The 19295-nt window shown below is 44.9% G+C and overlaps 1 protein-coding gene across 2 annotated transcripts; it reads right to left on the bottom strand.

Annotated features, from left to right (window-relative positions):
• Positions 1–4863: 4863 nt before the first annotated feature.
• On the bottom strand, positions 4864–11473 carry EIF1B (eukaryotic translation initiation factor 1B). Of its 2 annotated transcripts, none has more exons than XM_053409938.1 (4): positions 11175–11473; positions 7078–7241; positions 6088–6189; positions 4864–5282 (listed from the first exon to the last, which is right to left on the bottom strand). In XM_053409938.1, the coding sequence occupies exons 1-4, from the start codon at positions 11203–11205 to the stop codon at positions 5193–5195; spliced, it is 387 nt and encodes a 128-aa protein (XP_053265913.1). In that variant the 5' UTR covers positions 11206–11473; the 3' UTR covers positions 4864–5192. The 2 variants fall into 2 exon arrangements, with proteins under 2 accessions (XP_053265913.1, XP_053265914.1); XM_053409939.1 differs by having other exon boundaries at positions 4864–5237; positions 11175–11462.
• Between the last annotated feature and the right edge of the window lie 7822 nt (positions 11474–19295).

The following is a 19295-nucleotide window of genomic DNA, read 5'->3' on the forward strand; positions in this document are numbered from 1 at the left end:
CGAAACCAGCAGCACATTACGCAATAGGTCTGAAAATATCCAGAACAGAAGTGATCTGATCTTCAACTGACCCAGGGATCCTTTAAAACAACTCACCTGGCCTCCTAGGAAACAAAACATTCTGCAGGATTCCGCAGCCGGTTGTGAGGTCAGAGCCTGGCCAAGGACTGGAGCCAATGGGCTCTGGGCTCCAGGAACGCTCTCTCTGCCACGCCCATGTCACCTGGGCAGCTGCCAAGCATCTGGCCCAGCCCTGCATTTACCCCCAAAGCAGAAGGCTCAGGCAGCTGAAGCCCCTTAGAGTTCCCCCCAATCTTCCCAACTTTGCACCCCTCTGGAGAATCAAAGGAAATAAGGGAGGCCATGACTGTGATCCAGTTTCTGGCACCTCCTTAAAACTCACCTGTTTGCCCAGGTGTGGCTGGATAGTGGTCCATCATTTGGTCATGGTGTAGTCTAGGTTCCAGGGGGGTGAATGTTCTTTTAAAAAAAATGAGACGGGGGCTTCATTGTATTATGGAACCACCTTCTCTCTCTGGGTGCTCACCCACATTTGCCACCTCTAGGCATCTTTTTAAAAACATGTTTGTGCATCTAGAGGCGTTTCTTGGTGCTTTATTGCATTATTACATGAAAACTCAATTTTTTTATCTAAGGAACTTGGTATATGATGCAATTCCTCTCTCCAAATGATCTTCACAATAACCCTGTGAGGTAGGCTAGGCTAAGAGCCCAAAACCTGGTCCAAGGTCACCCAAGGAGCTTTATAGCCAAGAGATTTGAACCCTGGACACCTGGGTCCTAGTCCGGTCTGGACACTGCAGTACATTAACAACATGGATGGCTTTAAAGGAGGATCAGACTGAAGGAGAAGGCAAATCATGGCTACTAGCCATGGCTGCAATATTTGCCTTCACAACCAGAATTAGCAACGCTTTGGAACAGGGCTGGCCCAAAACATTTTGGCACCTGAGGTGAACCATGAATTGGCACCACTCGCCCACCCCAATTCGAGGAGATGATGGTATGGAAGAAATTTGGCTTCGTTTGAAAAGTGTACAAACCCAGGCTTTTAAACACAACACTGTAGTCTCCACACAATGAAGCAGGCAAAAATAAAGTTGTAGTGTTTTGTGCCCTTTGGAACTTGTGTTTACCTGCTTTTAGCATTCCAGTTCTGGTACCAAGGAAGTCTGTGCAAGCTCAGTGTTGTTCCCACCCCCGACCCCCGCCTGCCCAACCCTCTCAGGTGTCAGGTTCGAATTCCAGCTTCTTTGTAAAGCTCACATGGTCACTTTGAGCCAATTACAACCTCTCAGCCTAACCCACCTCAACAGATTGTTGTGAGGAAAAAATGTGCAAAGGAAGGGATAATGTGCAATACATTTATCTCCCAACAGATAAATGATTTTTTTTTAAATTTCTAGAGTTGTAAAAAATATCCGAGCCTAGCACGCAAAATCCTAGCCCTTGCATTGCATGGTGCCTTGCAGTCTACACACATTCATTAATCCTAAAATTAATTTTATGAAGACCCAGGGAAGGCAGCAAAGTCTGTCATCCTTCGCACACTCACCTGTAAGCCCAACTGAGCATAGTGTGACTGACTTCTGAGTAAGCATGCATAGGTTTCTGCTGCAAATCCTACAGACTGACTGGCATGAAGCAACCAAGCAGAGCAAGCACAGAAAGGAAAAGTTAAAAATCGGCACCAAGCAACCAAAAACAATTTTTAAAAATAAAAATGCCTCTTTAAAGACAAATATTTGTGCCATCCCCAAATCCCCAGTGTGAGGCATGAGTCAGAAAAAATGAAATGCATTCATAGAGGCTCCTCATGAGTCTGGAGGAACATCGCCCGGCTGTGGGGCATGGAGGCCGCTCCCTGCAAGGCCCTTTCCACCTGGCCTAGGGAGCAGGGCCTGGACTCCCCAGCCCCACTGAAGAGGCTCTTCATGAGGCCGGAGGAACATCGCCCGGCTATGGGGTGTGAAGGCCGCTTCCTGCAAGGCCCTTTCCATCTGGCCTAGGGGGTGAGGCCCAGACTCACCAGCCCCACTGAAGAGGCTCCTCATGAAGCCAGAGGAAGACAAGCTTTCCCTTTGCTAGGCTTCTCTCCTGCTATTAAAAGCAAGCAGCATATTATTGTAGGCTTGCAGCAGAATGTGTTAAGAAGCAGGCTGCATTAGAGGCCTCTCTAGAAGTCTAGCTGACTGATTTGGGGCAAGGGTGGTCATCTTGAGGTACTGAAGGCATGTGACAGCTTCCTAGCTCCTCTTCTTTTGACAAAGGAGGGAACAAGACAGTATATGATTTTGGGTGGCAATTGGAAGCCACCTTTTTCTGAAGCCACAGGAACCACCAGTTATGATAGCCGATATTCTGGCTAGCCAGGGAAATGGGGATTGACAGCAGCCCACCCAAAGGAAGCACAGCATCCACAACCAGTTTCTGGGCCAGGGGAAAACAATGGATGTGAATGGTAGCAGACACACATTGCGTCCAGATTGAAGTATTGCTATCTCACCTGGTTGAAATGCTATGCAGCTGTTGGGGCTTAGTTTAAACTGGCAGGCACCCAAGTCCTTCACCAGTTATAGCCCATTGGGGTTTTCCTTCCTCTAGCTAGGAGGATGTACAATCAACACAACATTCAGTGCTAAACCAATCTAATTAACAATTGGCTATTCTATTTGATTGAGTTAATGTGGAGCGGAGAAAGCATGGATCCCTCTTCAAAGCAAGCATGTGCACTATTTGCATGAACCTTACAGAAGGGTGTTTTCCGCTTCCCAGTGTCCAGAAAACACAGCTACTTGTGCTATTGGAAGTGAAGCCAAGGGGCACACCCAGATAGTCATCTAGATTTAACATGTAAATGACAACACATTTTCCCCCACAAGAGCTCAAACCCAATCACATTCATAAAGATGCAACATCAGTGACATTTCCTGAGTTCATTTGCCAGGGGAACCAGAGAAACCAAGCCGAAGTTTTGCAGTGTGCTATCATTTCATCTCACAAGATTGATATGCAGCTTGAATGTCATAAAACTTCAGTGTTTTTTTTAAAAAAATAAAACAATAAATTTACCAGTAGAAAACCATTAAATGCAACTATTTAAAACATTTAAAAATATTAAAATCAATGAAGCTAAAAACCAAATCAAAATATGCTTGTCTAGTATTCTTAGCAAAAACTCAGTGCCAGAGTCACAGGAGTTTTATTTTTTGATAGAAAACCAAAGAATGTTCCCTTGAAGAGACTTACTGATTTGCTGATATTCGTTCACAGAATAGAACTCTCAAAAACCTTCCCAGTCAGAAACAGGTCACTACCCAGCTTTCTCAAAGTATCTGGTTAATATATTATAGCAGTGATCCTCCTCCATTACAAGGTGGAATTTATTCCGACAATTTAAACAAGTCTGTTTCCCTTGCTCTTTCAGAGTACTATCCTATAGCCGTTTTTGTAAAAGGTTGCATAATCAAAGCCCAATACATTATGCACGTCTTCCAAAGTAAGTCACTTTCAAGGTCATGCAGCAATCAGCAGAGCCTAATACCACTTTTTTACATGCAGTAGTTCCTATCAATCTTCTGCTAGTACATTTATTCAAGTAGAACTATGTCATAGGTTTACGAGACACTTCAAGCAATGAATGCTGTTAGGCTCTAAACTGTGCATCCACCTTTAGACCCCATGTGCAATTAGGGACCAGTTTCTTAATGTTTTAGCGTATAATTATATGGTGGTTTTACTGCTAGTCACCCCCCACCCCACTGTAGGTCAGGTTATGATCTGGTAGTGGTCATGGACAACAGCTGAAGCTACAGCAATTAACAGTAGCTAGCTACTAATAAACTCCTAGAATCTACTTCAGCTTGAAGTCAGTTCTTCCAAGACTTCCTCTTCATTTTCATTCCGGCTCACGACAAGTGTGTGAATAACCTGGACTGAAAATAACAAAGGGGCTTCATGCAGCCTGGAGAACAAACTGAGCCATGCTGTGAATTGGCATTGCGAGAGCAGAAATTGACAGTATTCTTGCAGAGGTTGTAATATAAATGCCGGCAGCTGCCTAATAGTTTGCAATGTCAGCTAAACCTAGAATGGTCACATGGACGTCCACATTTTTCTGATCAAGCTGAGAGTGGCACCCACCATAGCTAGTAGCATTTGGGAATAATCTCAAAACCCCTTTGTGCCTTCAGACCTTGAGGAATAGGATTTACTGTGCTGATACTAATTCCAAGCCAATTTCATCGACTTCTCCTGCCAGATTTATAGTTTGCAAAAGTGGGTAGATAGAGCACCAGCACTTACTTCAGCATGAATTCAAGCTTACCAACATATACATTCATGAGAACTTATGTTTTGTGTCTTCCAAGTTCAGGTAAGGCCTATATGACAGGTTTAGAGAGATATCAGCAGTTGATTGAATTCTCCAGAAGCTATCTGAATATGATCTGGAATTCCACAGTATACTGTAGGCTCTCCAAGAATCCTTGTTAATTCTCAGCATTGAAGCACCAAATTCTTCATAACACATATGATTCTCCTAACCTGAAGCTAGGAAGGAGTATCTCCCTGATAAAGCAGCAGCAGTTGACACTACTCCAAAAACATTCAACAGAATTTCCACTGCCAGGGACCAGGATTAAGGATGATAAACTACATTTTTACCCAATACAGTCTGTTATGTAATCTTTGGCAACGCTTACAGTCAAAGTATATTTAAATGTGTTTGTGTTGGCTGTTTTCTTCTCAGATTTTACTTAGTTTACCAGGTAGTCAAGAAGCTACTAACATGCTTGTGATTCACTGAAGGCTCTTGTTTAATGCATCCAAAGCAATCAGGAGTTTTAAGATAAGAGACGTTTTTATTTAAGCTGCAACACACATGGTTTTAATACAACATTTAAATCAGGTGAAAAGTAAAACACTGAACTATCAGCAGTAGAACATTTCCATTGGAAATGTGTTAAAATTCTCAAGGATCTCGTGTTACCATCTTACTGCAGTTTTCTTATGTGTTTCTAGCCTACACTCCATATGTTTTCTGTAGTCATGCAAAAGCAAATAAGGTTTTGAATGGGAAGTCCATCGACTGCAAAGAATCATTTTTCACAGAGTAGCCAGCTTGGGTAAGAACAAAACCTGCAGAAGTTCTTCATGTAAACACACACATTTTAGAAGCCATGAACTTTCAGCTGCTCCTCCTTGACAATGCCAACCTGCAGAAGAGAAGGAGATGGCAGTAAGCCGGCAGCAGTTAGAACCTGAAAGTCCAACACAAAAATGAAGTTACACACTTGTCAATCCCAAGGCAGATGGAGAAAGAGTTAACATACAGATGAAACTGTACCAATGTACAATGGGGGGGGGGGGAGGAGGAGAGACTCTTTTCGGTCTGAGGTGTGCCATCTTCCTGGTGTGCAACTGTCTATGGGTTGCAAGCCAGAAGCAAAACTGAGTGGACCAATGGAGGTGAATCTTACCTCTGTTATAGTTGGCTACATGAGAGCCATGGGTGGGGGGAAATCAGACACACACATTCTATCCAATGAAGAATTATTACAGTTCAAGGACTCGTTTCAGGCAGGCTAAAGCACTCAGGGAGGGAGTGGAGCAACTCCTAGTACGGGGCATGGACCCAGGGAGTGAGTTTGGCCTTGGGAGAGTCCCGAGGGCTGAAGAGAGAAGCCTGGAAGAACACATCTGCCCCCTGGACCAGTGCCCCCTATGGTACAAGAGGATCTACAGCAGCCATTCTTTTAGGTTACATTCAGAGAAGTGCCAAGCAGTGCCTTATGTAATTAATTAAGTTAATTTCTTGTGATAAAATCCAGCTGCTCAAATATACATCTCCGACTGCCGAAGTCAGGCCTGTTGCACTCCTCCCCCCTTACCGCCAGTATGACTCAACTCAACCCTTTTAGTCCAGGCAGCAATATGGCTCACAGCTAGGGGTAGTGACTCACTCAACCCTGCCATGTTATGTTACATTCAGAGTCAAAAGTGTCTCGCTTAAATAGGCTTCTGAGTGCATTTTAACATTTGAGTAAGCAGCCTGAGCTGACTGACCTCTAGGAGGAATTGGCAAATGTTCTTCCTCTGGTCCCCTTGCAACTGGATCACTTCCCCGTATTCAGGATGCTCAATCACAGTACCATTACAGGCAAATTTCTACAAAGAAAGGTTTAATGCTTTTCAAAACCCAGTAGCAAATTATGCTTAGATCACTTTCAGAAGAGAACCAAAATCCATTATTTTGATTATTATTTTTTCCTTCAGAAGACATGCTCCAAAGGCTTTGCTAGCAAATGAGATATATGCTTTTCTAGTGATGGATTTTGGCAGAAGTTCCTAGATGCTTGGAGCTTAGAATTGCAGAGCTCAGCAATGCCTAAATCAACTGCAGGAGTCAAATCAATGTCCTGGCCCAACTTCACATTTTCCCCTACAACCTGACCACCACAAATTAGATGAGTAGATTTTGCTCCATTCCCACCCAACCTCAGATATCTTCCCATATCACCTCCCAGGTTTTTTCCTCTTTGCTCCAGGCTTGTCTCCCCACTTTTTTTTACTACTGTTCTAGAAATAGAGTATTCAAAACAGAACTCGATGTAAAAACATCAATTCCTCCTCCGCAACACAATTGGCATTGTCAAAAACAGGCAACACGGTACTGAGCTATTTGTTCCCGGAACAACTTTCTGGTTACCTTTTGCAGCAATATATCTCCTTATGTGGCTTTTAAGTCATTTAAAAGGGTCTGGATCCATTCCTAGACAGTGACAATTGTAGAAAAGAGCATGAAAGCTGGTTATTGCAACTAAATTGACCAGCACACTGCTCAAACATTAATTTTTTTTTCAGTTAAGACTGGCTGCTCCTGTCAGTGCATTCAACATCTGAAATGGTCTTATACTGGAAAGCTGTCTCAACCAGAACATTTAACACACCTGTCGCAGCATTTGATCTTTCACTTCCCCACTGGAAATTTTTAATTTACATGCATTTCTCTTTCAAGCACAAAAGCTTCAGGACTTAGGAGAAGAACAGCGCTACCTTTTTGAAGGCTTTCACAAGCTTCTTTTTGTCATAGTCATCTGCAATTCCCTGAACAGTAGTTAGTGTCTTTCTGCCGTTTCGTTGCTGGATCCTTATATGAATGTAGTCTTCAGTCCCTGCCGGGAGTAAGTCGTCACCCTTAGTTGCATCAGCAAAGGGGTCTGGAGGGGTGAAAAGTCCACATGAGTTAGTCCGATGCAAACCTTCAAGTTCCTACATATTTTGAATGTCTTTTCCAAATGGTAGATAAAACATACTTCTTAGTATTCTAAACTACCTAATCCAGGCAGCAGCAATTCTTTACCATGTCAATACAAACATGATCGTGATATATTGTCACATATGGTAATTTCTGCATATCTGTGGGTGTTGCCTGCTCTCTAAGGCCCATACCTGGGCTCTGTTTCTCATTCTCTGCTACAGACTAACCCAGTCTTCATCTCACCTTGAGAACTTCCTCAAACACTAACCAGGAATACTCTAACACAAATGTATTCAGGACAGACTACTAACCGTGGGGAGAAAAACATACCAGCAACCATAAGTAGTCTGATATTCCATTAGGCACCCTGGTAGTGACAAGGTTTTTATTTTAGCCTTTGTCCACTAGTGCTCCCAAACCCACCAATTCCTCCATACGACGTTTCACTGCTTGCCTGCTACTAAAATAGAAGCTCTTTTCCACCTATGCCTTGTTTGAGGCTCAATTTGAGGAAGATCAGTTCCCTGCTTTTAGGCCAACCAGCTACCCGGATGAGGAAAAGGTCAATCTACCTTCAAAGAACTCCTTCCACAGCAGTCTGCCATGCAACTCCTGTGCATTGTAGAGGGGAGATTCTGGGGCCACTTCCAAGGTACACTGTCGGTTCACACCAGGCACTGGAGAGGCCTGTTGGGCTTACCCATTGACACATAGGAGCCCCCCTGCAGCTGCACAATGAACCTAGAGGTAATGCTTTGGCAAGTTAACAAGGGGAGGCAAGGGCAAGTCCAATATAAACACTGGGTACAAGCTGTACAATGAGGGAAGGCAGAGAATTCCAAATGGCCCTAGCATTCAAATCGTATTGCATGAATGAGGAAACTGTGGCCCTATGAGCGTCGTTGGCTCCAACTCCCATCAGGCTACTTCTGCGTCACTGCAAAAGTTACAACAACTTGTTCACAGACTCCAATATGTCCAAGTCTAGTTCTGAGAGGCTACAAGCCTGTGCCACACTTCTGGCTGTAGGGAGGGCTGGAGCACCTTATTGTCTTTCGTGTTTTTATTCTGAATGAGGAGCAACGAGTCATATGACCTCCCTCCCTGCAGTCAGAGCTTAGACAAAGGTTCAGTACCTCCGTGAACTCCTTAAAATGGTGCTGTGTTCTGTGAAGCAGAAAGTGGATTATGGGAGAATACGGCACAATTTTAGCTTAAAGAATCTTCCACTGCTCCCTTAGCTGCAGAGACCAAGCCTACAAAATCTGCACTCCTTCATAGCTACTTGTCACTCCCCATCTGAAAGAGCAGAGTCAAAGTGGAGTCACACTGAAAAACCATTATAAATTTTCCACCTTTCCCTCCTTTACCAATTGACAAATTCTAAAGTCCTATCCAATTCAGGCATAAACCTCTACGAATGAAAAAAGTCTTCAAAAAGCTGTTTTCAACAGATCAGGAAGTTTATTCGTGGCAAGGTGGATGTATCTGTGTTCAATACAAATCAAGGAGTGCAATTTTAGAACTGATGGCTACGGCAAAGATGATAAAATGAAGGCTCTTTGCATAGAAAGAGGAATATCACAAAATAAATTCCCTGGATAGAGGAGAAATTCACCTCAAGACTGGTAGGAGAAAATGGAGAGACTGAGGTACAAAAGCTTTGCCTAGGCCAGGGGGTGGGGGGAGATGTTGCTGGACTTGCATCTCTCATTAGCTTGTCCAGCATGACCTGGGATGATGGGCGCTGTAATCCATCAACATCTGGGGGGGGGACAGGTTCCCCACCCCCTAAGCCTAGACTGGAGAGGGGGGGGAATCACTTGACTGAATGCTCCTCAGGAGAATAATCTCAAATAGGCACAGAGTCATTGATCCCCCAAGAAAGAACATGCAACAAGGCAGCTCTCCCCCCACCTGCCCCCCCAAATACAAGTATTAAGTTAGCAAATGAAAGAAGAAGGAAAGTTTCTGAGTTATTATAGCACTGAGAACTGCAGGAATGAACTGCAGGGCTGGTGATCTCAGCTGCCCAGACAGCTTGCAAGATGTCAAATGGGTAGAGCAAGCCAAATTCCTGAACCGCAATGCTGGGGACGGGGGCAGGGGGTTCCTTGAGGCAAAGGGGTCCCTCTGCCCAGTCCTTCTGCTGGCAACGAAACTCTGCTGCAGGTGAGGAAGTCCCAGGAGCAAGGGGCACCCTAATGTGTCACTCAAACAGCAAGTCAAGTCGGTGGAAGCTACCACTGGTGTTACATTCCTGCTGTTGATAGCCAGCAGAGCACACACCTCCCTAAAAGAAAAAGAAACAAGAGAAGAGCTTGCTGGTATAAAATCCACTGGATCCAGAGTTGGCCCTTCTGCCATCACGTGACAGCCAACAGACCCAGTTTGGGCCTCTTCCCATTACCAACGAGGGTTCCCTGCCCCAGCTTCAATCCTGGCAGGGCAAGCAGAAGAGCTGAGGATGCAAGACTTGCTACTACTCCACTAACCCCACCCTTGCTGGCCAGGAGGTTGCATTTTATCCCAATTCTTAAATACGCTGTTAGTACAGCTTTATATCAACAACTGGCAATACTAATGTGGAAGGGTCTACAGTAGGCTACAAACCAAATTTGGTCAATGCAGTAATAACAAATGGAAATAGCTGGATCGGGTGAGTGAGTGGGTAAGGTCTTGTGCACTGGGCTAGCTAGCTATATAGAGGGTGTTGCACTATATGGAGGGTGTAACTGATTTGTTACAAAGATATCAGTTACGGGAGCAGGAGTTTACTGGTGAAGACATCAGCAAACAAAATCTTAACATCGGACTATACAATGTGGACCAAGGTTAATAAAGTGGTTTAACCTAGCCCAGTGTTTCCAAAAGCTGAGTCTCCAGCTGTTTCTGGACTACAACTCCCATCATCCCTAGCTAGTAGGTCCGGTGGTCGGGGATGATGGGAACTGTAGTCCAAAAACAGCTGGCGACCCAAGTTTGGGGAAACCCACAAGCTACACTTAAAGTCCCAGTTTGCAAAACAGCCACCAACTAGCAGAACACAGTAGAAGCCTGTTAAAGAGATACCATAATGAATAACAATAATAATACAAATATTTTATTATTTATACCCAGCCACTCTGGGCAGCTTCCAACAAAATATTAAAATACAAGAGTCCATCAAACATTAAAAGCTTTCCTAAACAGGGCTGCCTTCAGATGTCTTCTAAAAGTCCGTGGTTGTTTTCCTCTTTGACATCTGGTGGGAAGAACTCCGGCCCTCCCATCCACAAAACACACGGCCTCCTGGAAGGCACTTTTAAGCCACTGAACACCCAACATTTTTAGATAGCGGGGGTCAAGCAGACGTGTCCCGGCCCCATAGCAAGGAATCAACTCTGCGTGAAAGGAGAGAGGGTGAAGGGTGTGGGGGCAAGCGCAGAGGGGCAAAGGCTGGCACAGCTCACCTTCCCTTTGTCAGACCAGGGGCAGGAAGATGCCAAGCCCCGTGCCAACAGCAGCAAACCCTTGCAGCTTAACAAAATGGACTGGGCGCAGCGCAGGGAAAGAGGCGTCTCTGCTGGGACCCCCCACCAAAAAATCTTGCGCGCTCCATCCATGCACCCATTTATCTCAACCTCCTGGGTGCTGCGCAAAGGGATGGAAAGGCTTTGCCGGGGGGGAGAGGGTGGCAAGGGGGGGCGGAGGCAAGAGAGGACCCCCCCCCTTATGCGCACCCCGTTTGCTGCCAGGATAACGGACACCTGGGATGGGCATCCCCGAGCCCCATTTCCCTCCACCAAGACCGAGGGAGCCCGGGGCGGAGGTGGGGCGTCTTCGCTGCCGGGCCTTTGCGCCAGTCCCCGTCCGATCCTGCGCTAGCTGCGCGGGGGCCGCCGCTTCTTACCGAAGGATTGGAGGTTCTGGATAGTGGACATGCGATTCTGTGGCTGGGCGCTGCTCGGGGGGAAAAGGCGGCGGCTGCGTTGGCCCGGGGCTCCCTCAGGTTCAGCAGCGAGAGGAAGCGGGGGCCGAGAAAGAGAGAGAGAAGAGAGGGAGGGAGGGAGGCAAGCAGCCGGCGAGGCCCGGGCGGCGAGGAAGGCAGGCAGAGCGGACGCGGCGGGACAGAGGAGAAGCACAGCAGCAGCAGCAGCAGCTGATCTAACGGCGACGTTCGCTCACAAAATGGCCGCCCGCTCGCCCGGAGCCTCTCCTTCGCCCAAGCGCGGGGCACGTGATTGCAGTGGGATTCGGCCCCCCGCCCCGCGCGGAATGCCGGGAAATGGAGTCCTCTCTGCCAAAGGAGAGCGCGAGGGAGCTCTCAGGAAGGACTACAACTCCCGGCGGGCATGGCGGGAAAGGGTTTTGTTTTTGTTCTGGCGCTCTCCGCCTCCTCCCAACCGCCTTTTTTGTGTGTGCTTGCCGTCGAATGTCACGTCAGGACGTGTGCAAACGCGTGTTGCGGATGATGATGATGATGATAAATTGATGTGTTATATATTACATATTATATATAATTTATATTATACATTATATATTATATATTATTTATATTATAAATTATATTATATATAAATTATACATATTATAAATTATATTTTCATTTATGATAAATTATCAATAATAATAATAATAATAATAATAATAATAATAATAATAATAATAATAATAAATTATCATAATCATACTGCCCTCCATCCATACATCTCAGGGGCAGTTCACAAGATGGAAAAATACATATATATAATGAAAACAAAAACAACACAATTTTCCCACCCCCCCCAAACACATTAAAAAGGAGTATAAGATGTTAATCAGCCCAAGGGCTGGTCGAGGAGGAATGTTTTCACCCAGAGCCTAAAAATATATAGTGAGAGCACCAGGGGAGAGCATTCCACACACAGGGGCCACTGCAGAAAAGGCCTTTTCCCGTGTCTCCACCCTCCGGACCTCTCACGGAGGAGGCGCACGAAGAAGGGATCATAGGGTCCAGGTGGGTTCATATAGGAAGAGGCGGTCCTTGAGGTTTTGTGTGGGTTAAGGCTTTATCAGTCAAAACTGGCACTTGCCATGGGGCCTGGAAACTAATGGGCAGAAAGATGCGCACAAGGCAGCCAGCGAATCCTCGTTTTGCAAACATTACAGGCCAGGCACACCCCTCGCAATAGCATCACATTACTTTGTGCTTGCTCCATCCTGATCCCTCAGGACAATGGATTGCATAAGCCTCTCATTACTCCTGACAGAGTCAGGGATACTTCGTAGTGCATGGTATACAGTGTCCTAAAGGTAAAGGTACACCTGACCGTTAGGTCCAGTCGCGGATGACTCTGGGGTTGCAGCGCTCATCTTGCTCTATAGGCCGAGGGAGCCAGCGTTTGTCCACAGACAGCTTCTGGGTCATGTGGCCAGCATGACTAAGCCGCTTCTGGCAAACCAGAGCAGCGCACGGAAACGCCATTTACCTTCCCGCCAAAGCAGTACCTATTTATCTACTTGCACTTTGACAAACAAATAAAAATTGTGGCAATGCTGTATAGTGGTGAGTACCCTCAGGGGGGGGAACCACTGCTTATTACTGTATTTCACACTTTCAGCTAATAAAACAGCTCTATGACTTCCTTCAGATGTCTTCTAAAGGTTTAATGTAGAGTTTACTTATCTCCTTGGCTCGGGGTGGGGGGTGGGGTCACATAACTTCATACCTTCCAACATTTCTCTCATGAAAATTGGGACACCCTACTATACCCAACAACATTTACCTGATGAAAATAGGGATGTCCTAAGGAAAAGCGGGACATTCCAGGATCAAATTGGAAACTGGGACGGCTTCTGTAAATCTGGGACTGTCCCTGGAAAATAGGGATGCTGCAACTGTTGTGTCACTCTGGCTAATGGCTGAGCTGGCCCTATCTGGTCTACTGTTCTGTGTGTCACTTCATTTGGGAAGACAGGCGAACTAATGCCAGGGTACTAGAAGAAGCAAAGATCACCAGTGTCGAAGCAATGATTCTTCAACTTCAACTTTGTTGGACTGGTCATGTTTGGATGCCTCATTATTGTCTTCCAAAGCAACTGTATTCCAAACTTAAAAATGGAAAGCATAATGCTGGCGGTCAACAAAAGAGGTTTAAAGACTCTCTCAAGGCAAATCTTTAAAAATGTAGTATAAACACCGACAACTGGGAAACACTGGCCTGCTCCAGTTGGAGGACAGCCTTTACCAAAGGTGCCATGGGCTTTGAAGACGCTCGAACTCAGGACGCAAGGGAGAAACGTGCTAAGAGGAAGGCATGCTTGGGGGATCAACTCCCACCCGGAAACCAATGTCCCCACTGTGGAAGGACGTGTGGATCCAAAATTGGCCTCCACAGTCACTCACGGACTCACTGTTAAGACCGTGTTCATGGAAGACAATCTTACTCGGCTACGACTGATCGCCAAAGAAAGAAAGAAAGAAGACTGTTCTGCCCATTAGCCTTAACAGCCCACAGCTCAGTGTCTGCTGTTATTCTTATGTGCTCATAGGCACCTTATATCAATGAGAGAGCTACAGGCTGCTATCATTCAGTAAGATGGAGTAGCTCCCCCCAGCCCCAGTCTTAATAACCTTGCAGTCTAAATGAAGCTGTCTTGAGCTACTCCAGAGATGAAAGACCCTTCCCGGGGTCTTCTGGACTGGAAAGATGTTGAGGAAAAATACACTGCAGTTTCACAAATAAGGGGCTGGCAAAAGACGTTAAGACTGCTATTCTGTATGCCTCCTTCCAACGATTAGTCAAGGATCTTTGCTTCCAGCATTTCCTGCTTTGTCCAAGATGGGAAAGGTTATATTGGTCCAGAACAGGCTTGATTTCTTAAAAGAAGTGCTTCATTTCTAAGAAAGTACAGATGATGGAGTTCAAAGCTTCCTGGAAATCATGAGTTTCTTCTTCCCTGAGGCACTCTGCACATGCTCTCTTAATTATTTGCCTTTTCTGAAGATCCAGAACCCTGATTTAATAAGGTACTGGGGCTTCACCGTGGCTTATAAAATTGAAACTAAGTTATGATGCAAATCTCAAAACATATCCTTCTGTTTCTTGTCTTTGGCAGCCCATCTTGGGAAAGCTGAGAAACTGCCCATCTTGAGTGGGGACAGAACAGTTTGTACTTTGAGAATTAACAACTGATCTTTCAGACCCTCCAAGTATCCCTATTTTCCAGGGACAGTCCTGGATTTACAGAAGCCTTCTGGTTTCTGGTTGGATCCTGGAACCTCCTGCTTTTCCTTAGGACGTTCCTATTTTCATTGGAGAAATGTTGGAGTGTATGGAGTTCATCTGAGCCCTGAGCTATCTGGAAGAAGCCCTGTACAGGGAAGTTTTTCAAAGTTTAATAGGCAGAGTATAAATAGTAAAATTGTTGTTGTTGTTGTTACTATTAAACAGAGCACCCCTATTTTCATTGGAGAAATATTGGAGGGTATGAACTTTCCCTATCCTCTATACGTGTTTGACTCCCGGTCCATGATAATGCTCTGAAGGTTATACTGCTGAGTCTGTACACTAGGTGGTGCTCATCTATCAAAAAACATTTTTAAAAATCTTTAAATGTGCTTCCTCTGAACCTGGAGAATTTGTGTTTGTGTGTGTGCCTGAGTCCCCCAATTCACATGCAAAAAACTGTTAATTATGCTCTGCTGCATTTATGTGATGATTTGCCTGTCCCTCATAACTAAACAGTAAACTGGGGGCCAGTTTAATGTAAATAGGAATAATTTACTGCTTCGTTCCCCAAAACTAGTTGACAATCCAAGCAGTTGCTTTCTTTTCTAAACAGCAAATTATGGTAGAATGAGCAAATTTTCAAGCAGAGGCTGGAAGGGACATCACAGTAGTGAATTTTCTGCATCGGCAGGGAATTGGACCAGATGACCTTTGAGATGTTTTCCACCTCTACGATTCTACGGCTCCCAGTGTGAAAATACATTTTGCAAACAATGTTGTAAAAAGTAAGGCAACTGAATATATAAAATGATGAGACAAGCCTCTCTTGGGAAAGGGCACTACAAACCACCCACTGTTAGATTATGAATCTGCTGCAGATCCAGCTGTCCTCCTTTAGCAACACAGTTCCTTTTCCTCCGAGGAAGAGTAGCTTTCCTCTTTGTTCTTCGCATTTGGCAGAAGAATATTTATTTATTGGAGAGTCACAAAATTGTGTCAAACTTTCACGTTCTCCAGAACTCTTCATGGGTCAAGATGATACAAAAAGCAGGCATTGGTGAGGCGAGGAATTTTTAATTTTTTAAAAAAATATAGAATTGGCTGGATGTTGTAACCCTGAGGTCAGCTGGTAGGGTAACTACAGGGGGAAATGGTATTATTTTGTGGTGGAGAAACTATGTAGGTTTTGCTTTATGCACACATAGGACGTTGTTATAAAGACAGCTGACCGTTTCTTTGGGTTGTATTCAAAGTAGTGCTAAGGGGAGCGTTCCATCAGTACGACTGCATAATTCAACTTTTCCGTCTCTCCTCTTCTCCTCCACGCCCCCTAAAACTGTTCTGGGTCCCCCCCTTCTGAAACTAATATGGGGGTGTGGGGAGCGTGATTGGGGGGCAAGTGCCCTTTTGCAATTGGAACTCATTCTGCTTGTGCAATAATTTAGATGACTACCACCCACTGTGTGGTTTATTTTATGGATGATTTTATTTTACTCGTCTTTTGGGGACAACTGAAGACTGTAGTGGAGGCCTGTGTTTGCGTTTTGTTAAGTACTATGATCAGGTCCATAAATGATGAGTTGGTTGGTTGACTGAGTTATTATAAAGAATTTCATATCATGTATGTGCAAAGAAGACACTATCATTTGGCTTTATCAAATGGACCATCCCTGTTTCTTCCAGAGATGCATAACATCCAAATTGGCAAGAACTCAGGAGTTATGGCGGGAAACCTAGGAAAGGCTACAAAGAGTTATCAAGTTTGCTAATTCTGTCTTGAAAGTACTAAACAGGCCTAGGATTACAAGAAGAATGTGGTATAGTAATATGGATTTAAGACAATAAGAAAAGGGTTGAATAGAGTTGAATAGAAAAGAGTTGGCGGTTCCCTCATTGCAAGAAGTGCGGTTACAGGGAACCAGACAAAGGGCCTTCTCGGTAGAGGCGCCTGCCCTGTGGAACGCCCTCCCTTCAGATGTGAAGGAAATAAGCAGCTATCTTCTTTTTAAAAGACATCTGAAGGCAGCCCTGTTTAGGGAAGTGTTATGTACTGAAGTTCTCACCCTGGGCCAGCAGGGGGATACTATAGATAGTTATGCAAATGAAGGATCGAAAGTGACGCTCAGTGATTGGATAGTTTTAGAAAGTTGTTACAGTAACGTGGTACTGGAGCTCTATATAAGCAAGCTGACTGAGCCCTTCAGTTCAGTTCTGTCCTGGCCTGTGAATAAACAAGAGCTGTTTGAAGAATCGCTGTGTTGTCCAATACGTTCACCCACAACTTAACAGGAAGTTTTTAATATTTAATGCTGTATTGTTTTTAACACTTGATTGGGAGCCGCCCAGAGTGGCTGGGGAAACTCAGCCAGGTGGGCAGGATATAAATAATAAATTATTATTATTATTATTATTATTATTATTATTATTATTATTATCATTATTATTAAGTAAATTGAAGGAACTAATTATATAGAAAGATGTTTGGGAGAACTGTTACAAGGTGATATAACAAAATTCAGTTAGGGGGGATTTGAGGAAGTCACTTAACAATGGAATTTAAAATGAATATGAGAAGGAATATATGTTTTCGGTTTTATTTTATTTTTCTTTCTTAGTATTGTAATGTGTTTTGTTTTATGTGTTTTATATGTTATATTTGTTATAAATGTGGAAAATCAATAAAAAAATGGGGGGGGGGGGAGTTTGCTAATTCTGAGAGCTCCGGCAAGGAACAGCAACTTGTTGGTGACCAGTCTGCTTTCTCTCTTTTAGGAAAAAAATAGTAATTGATGGCATCACCCGCTATGCATCAGGCCAGTCATTTTGTCCATTCAGCCTGACAGTGATGAGAACGCAGTGTTAGCATTCCAATCACGAAGAGAAAGCTATAAAAGTCACAGCCTCCAAGCTGAAGTAGTGCTTTAGAAGAAAAAACCCACTTTGTGCGTCTCAGTACAACACAGTACGTCAATGGAGACAAAAAGCCTGCCTATTTTAGCCCTGTGTTTTTTTATGGTACCCATTGAATGAAGTGCAGGCAGCAGGGAAATGTGAACATGAATAAACCAAGGTATCTGTGTCAGCTTTACTTGCTTGGAATAAGCAAAGGGGTGTTTCTGGGGTCTAGTAACTAGAATTTAGTTCCTACTGAGGAATCTTTTCTCTTCTTCCTCCCCTTTGCCACTGCTTCCAACTCTCTCCTATGTTCTCTGCTTTCTCATTTTCTCCTGAAGCTGATTCCTCTGGATTCATTGGGCTGGAGTAAGAATAGGCTACAAATAAGTTGGTAAGGAAAGTTCACATGTACCGTATTTTTCGCTCTATAGGACGCACTTTCCCCCTCCAAAATTAAGGGGAAATGTGTGTGTGCGTCCTATGGAGCGAATGCAGGCTCCTTGGCTTCAGCGATAGCAACGCGAAGCCTCCAAAGCGCCGAGGGAGCGCTCCCAGTCCCACCAGGAGATGCTGGGGACTGAACCTGATGCCTTCTGCATGCTAAGCAGTTGTTCTGCCACTGAGCTATGGCCCTAGCTCACAATATTGCTGTCAGGATAAAATGGAGAAGGTGGAGGCTGAAGTGTGTATGCTCTGTGGAGGAAAGGTGGGATAGAAGTATAAGAAGGAATAAAGTATGTAAACTAGCCTATAAGTGAATAAACTACAGTATATTTTTAACTTACTCTCCTAATAATTTGTATATAAATTATAAAAGTGGTATATAAATTTGGTAATTTTTTTAAAAAAGAGGAAATGTTCAGACTTTCAAACAGTGTGTTATGCCTGAGCCTTCATTGCTGAAACCCCCAACAGCATTTTCATGCTCACAAACACCTGATGAAGGAACCATTGTGACATAACCCATTCAGGCGAGTGAATGGGCAACAGGCTGTCAACAGTGGCAGTAGTTGGGGGCTCCCATCTATTAAAAAGCCACAAAAAGTATTTTCATACTGCTTGAGGAATTAATCCCCTATTTAACGTTCATAATTGCTGGATCGATTTAACAGGACTGGAGCGAACATTTGCTTGGATTTGGCACCATTGATAGGGAACTGCCTGCTGCGTCCTCCGCTTTGAAGTCACCCTGGTCTTTGGGCCTCCAGCACCTTCTTCAGCATGTCCAACCCATCTAAGAGGCGTATGATACTGGTGTTCCACTGGGTTAGGAAGACGCCCCTGGCAGAGAAGCCATGCTCTACCATCTCGGCCAGACCTTCTGCCTCTGCACCGGCTTGCAACACTCCTCACATTTCACTCTACTTCACGAGGAGCAAGACACAACCCGCTCCGCTCAGGAGGTCCAGCAGGCGCAAGGTGCTGCAATTGCCGAATCTCACGGACCCCAAGTTTTTAAGATCCGTCAATGGCAGTGTTGGCCGGAAGAGAGCCCGCAGGCATGGCAAGCAAAAGAAGACTCCAGCGGGAACAGGAAAAGGGGTGAGGGCTATGCTAGAGGCAAGAAGGCTCCAAAGCTATTTGTGGGGTGGGATTGCTTTGGAAGATGCCTTCTCACAATCTCTACCCTTGAACCACGTAAGAAGTGCCTTCTCAGGGATAGCCGCCTGAAGCCTTCGGAGTGCAGTGCGAGTTCCCGCTGCGTTCTGGAGGCTTCAGGTTCCTTTCACTGAAGCAAGGAGAGTCTTGCTCTCCTAGCTTCAGCAAAAGGAAATTGAAGCCTGTGGAGCACAGCGGGAACTCGCGCTGTGCCACCGCCAGCCCCACAAGCTCAGGGGGCAGTGGGAAGGTGGTACACAGCCTTTGCGCTGCTCCCCGACCTGGTCTTTGAGGCTGGCGGGGGGGGGAGCAGCGCTCCTCCCCCC

The sequence above is a fragment of the Podarcis raffonei genome, chromosome 12 (genome assembly GCF_027172205.1).
Source record: "Podarcis raffonei isolate rPodRaf1 chromosome 12, rPodRaf1.pri, whole genome shotgun sequence".
Taxonomy (NCBI): Eukaryota; Metazoa; Chordata; class Lepidosauria; order Squamata; family Lacertidae; genus Podarcis; species Podarcis raffonei.

Coding starts and splice junctions, on each gene's coding strand:
- EIF1B (XM_053409938.1), bottom strand. CDS start 11,205: ATGTCCACTATCCAGAACCTCCAATCCTTCG. Junction 7,242..11,174: donor CCAGAACCTCCAATCCTTCG/GTAAGAAGCGGC, acceptor TCACCCCTCCAG/ACCCCTTTGCTGATGCAACT. Junction 6,190..7,077: donor TTGTGAAAGCCTTCAAAAAG/GTAGCGCTGTTC, acceptor CTTTCTTTGTAG/AAATTTGCCTGTAATGGTAC.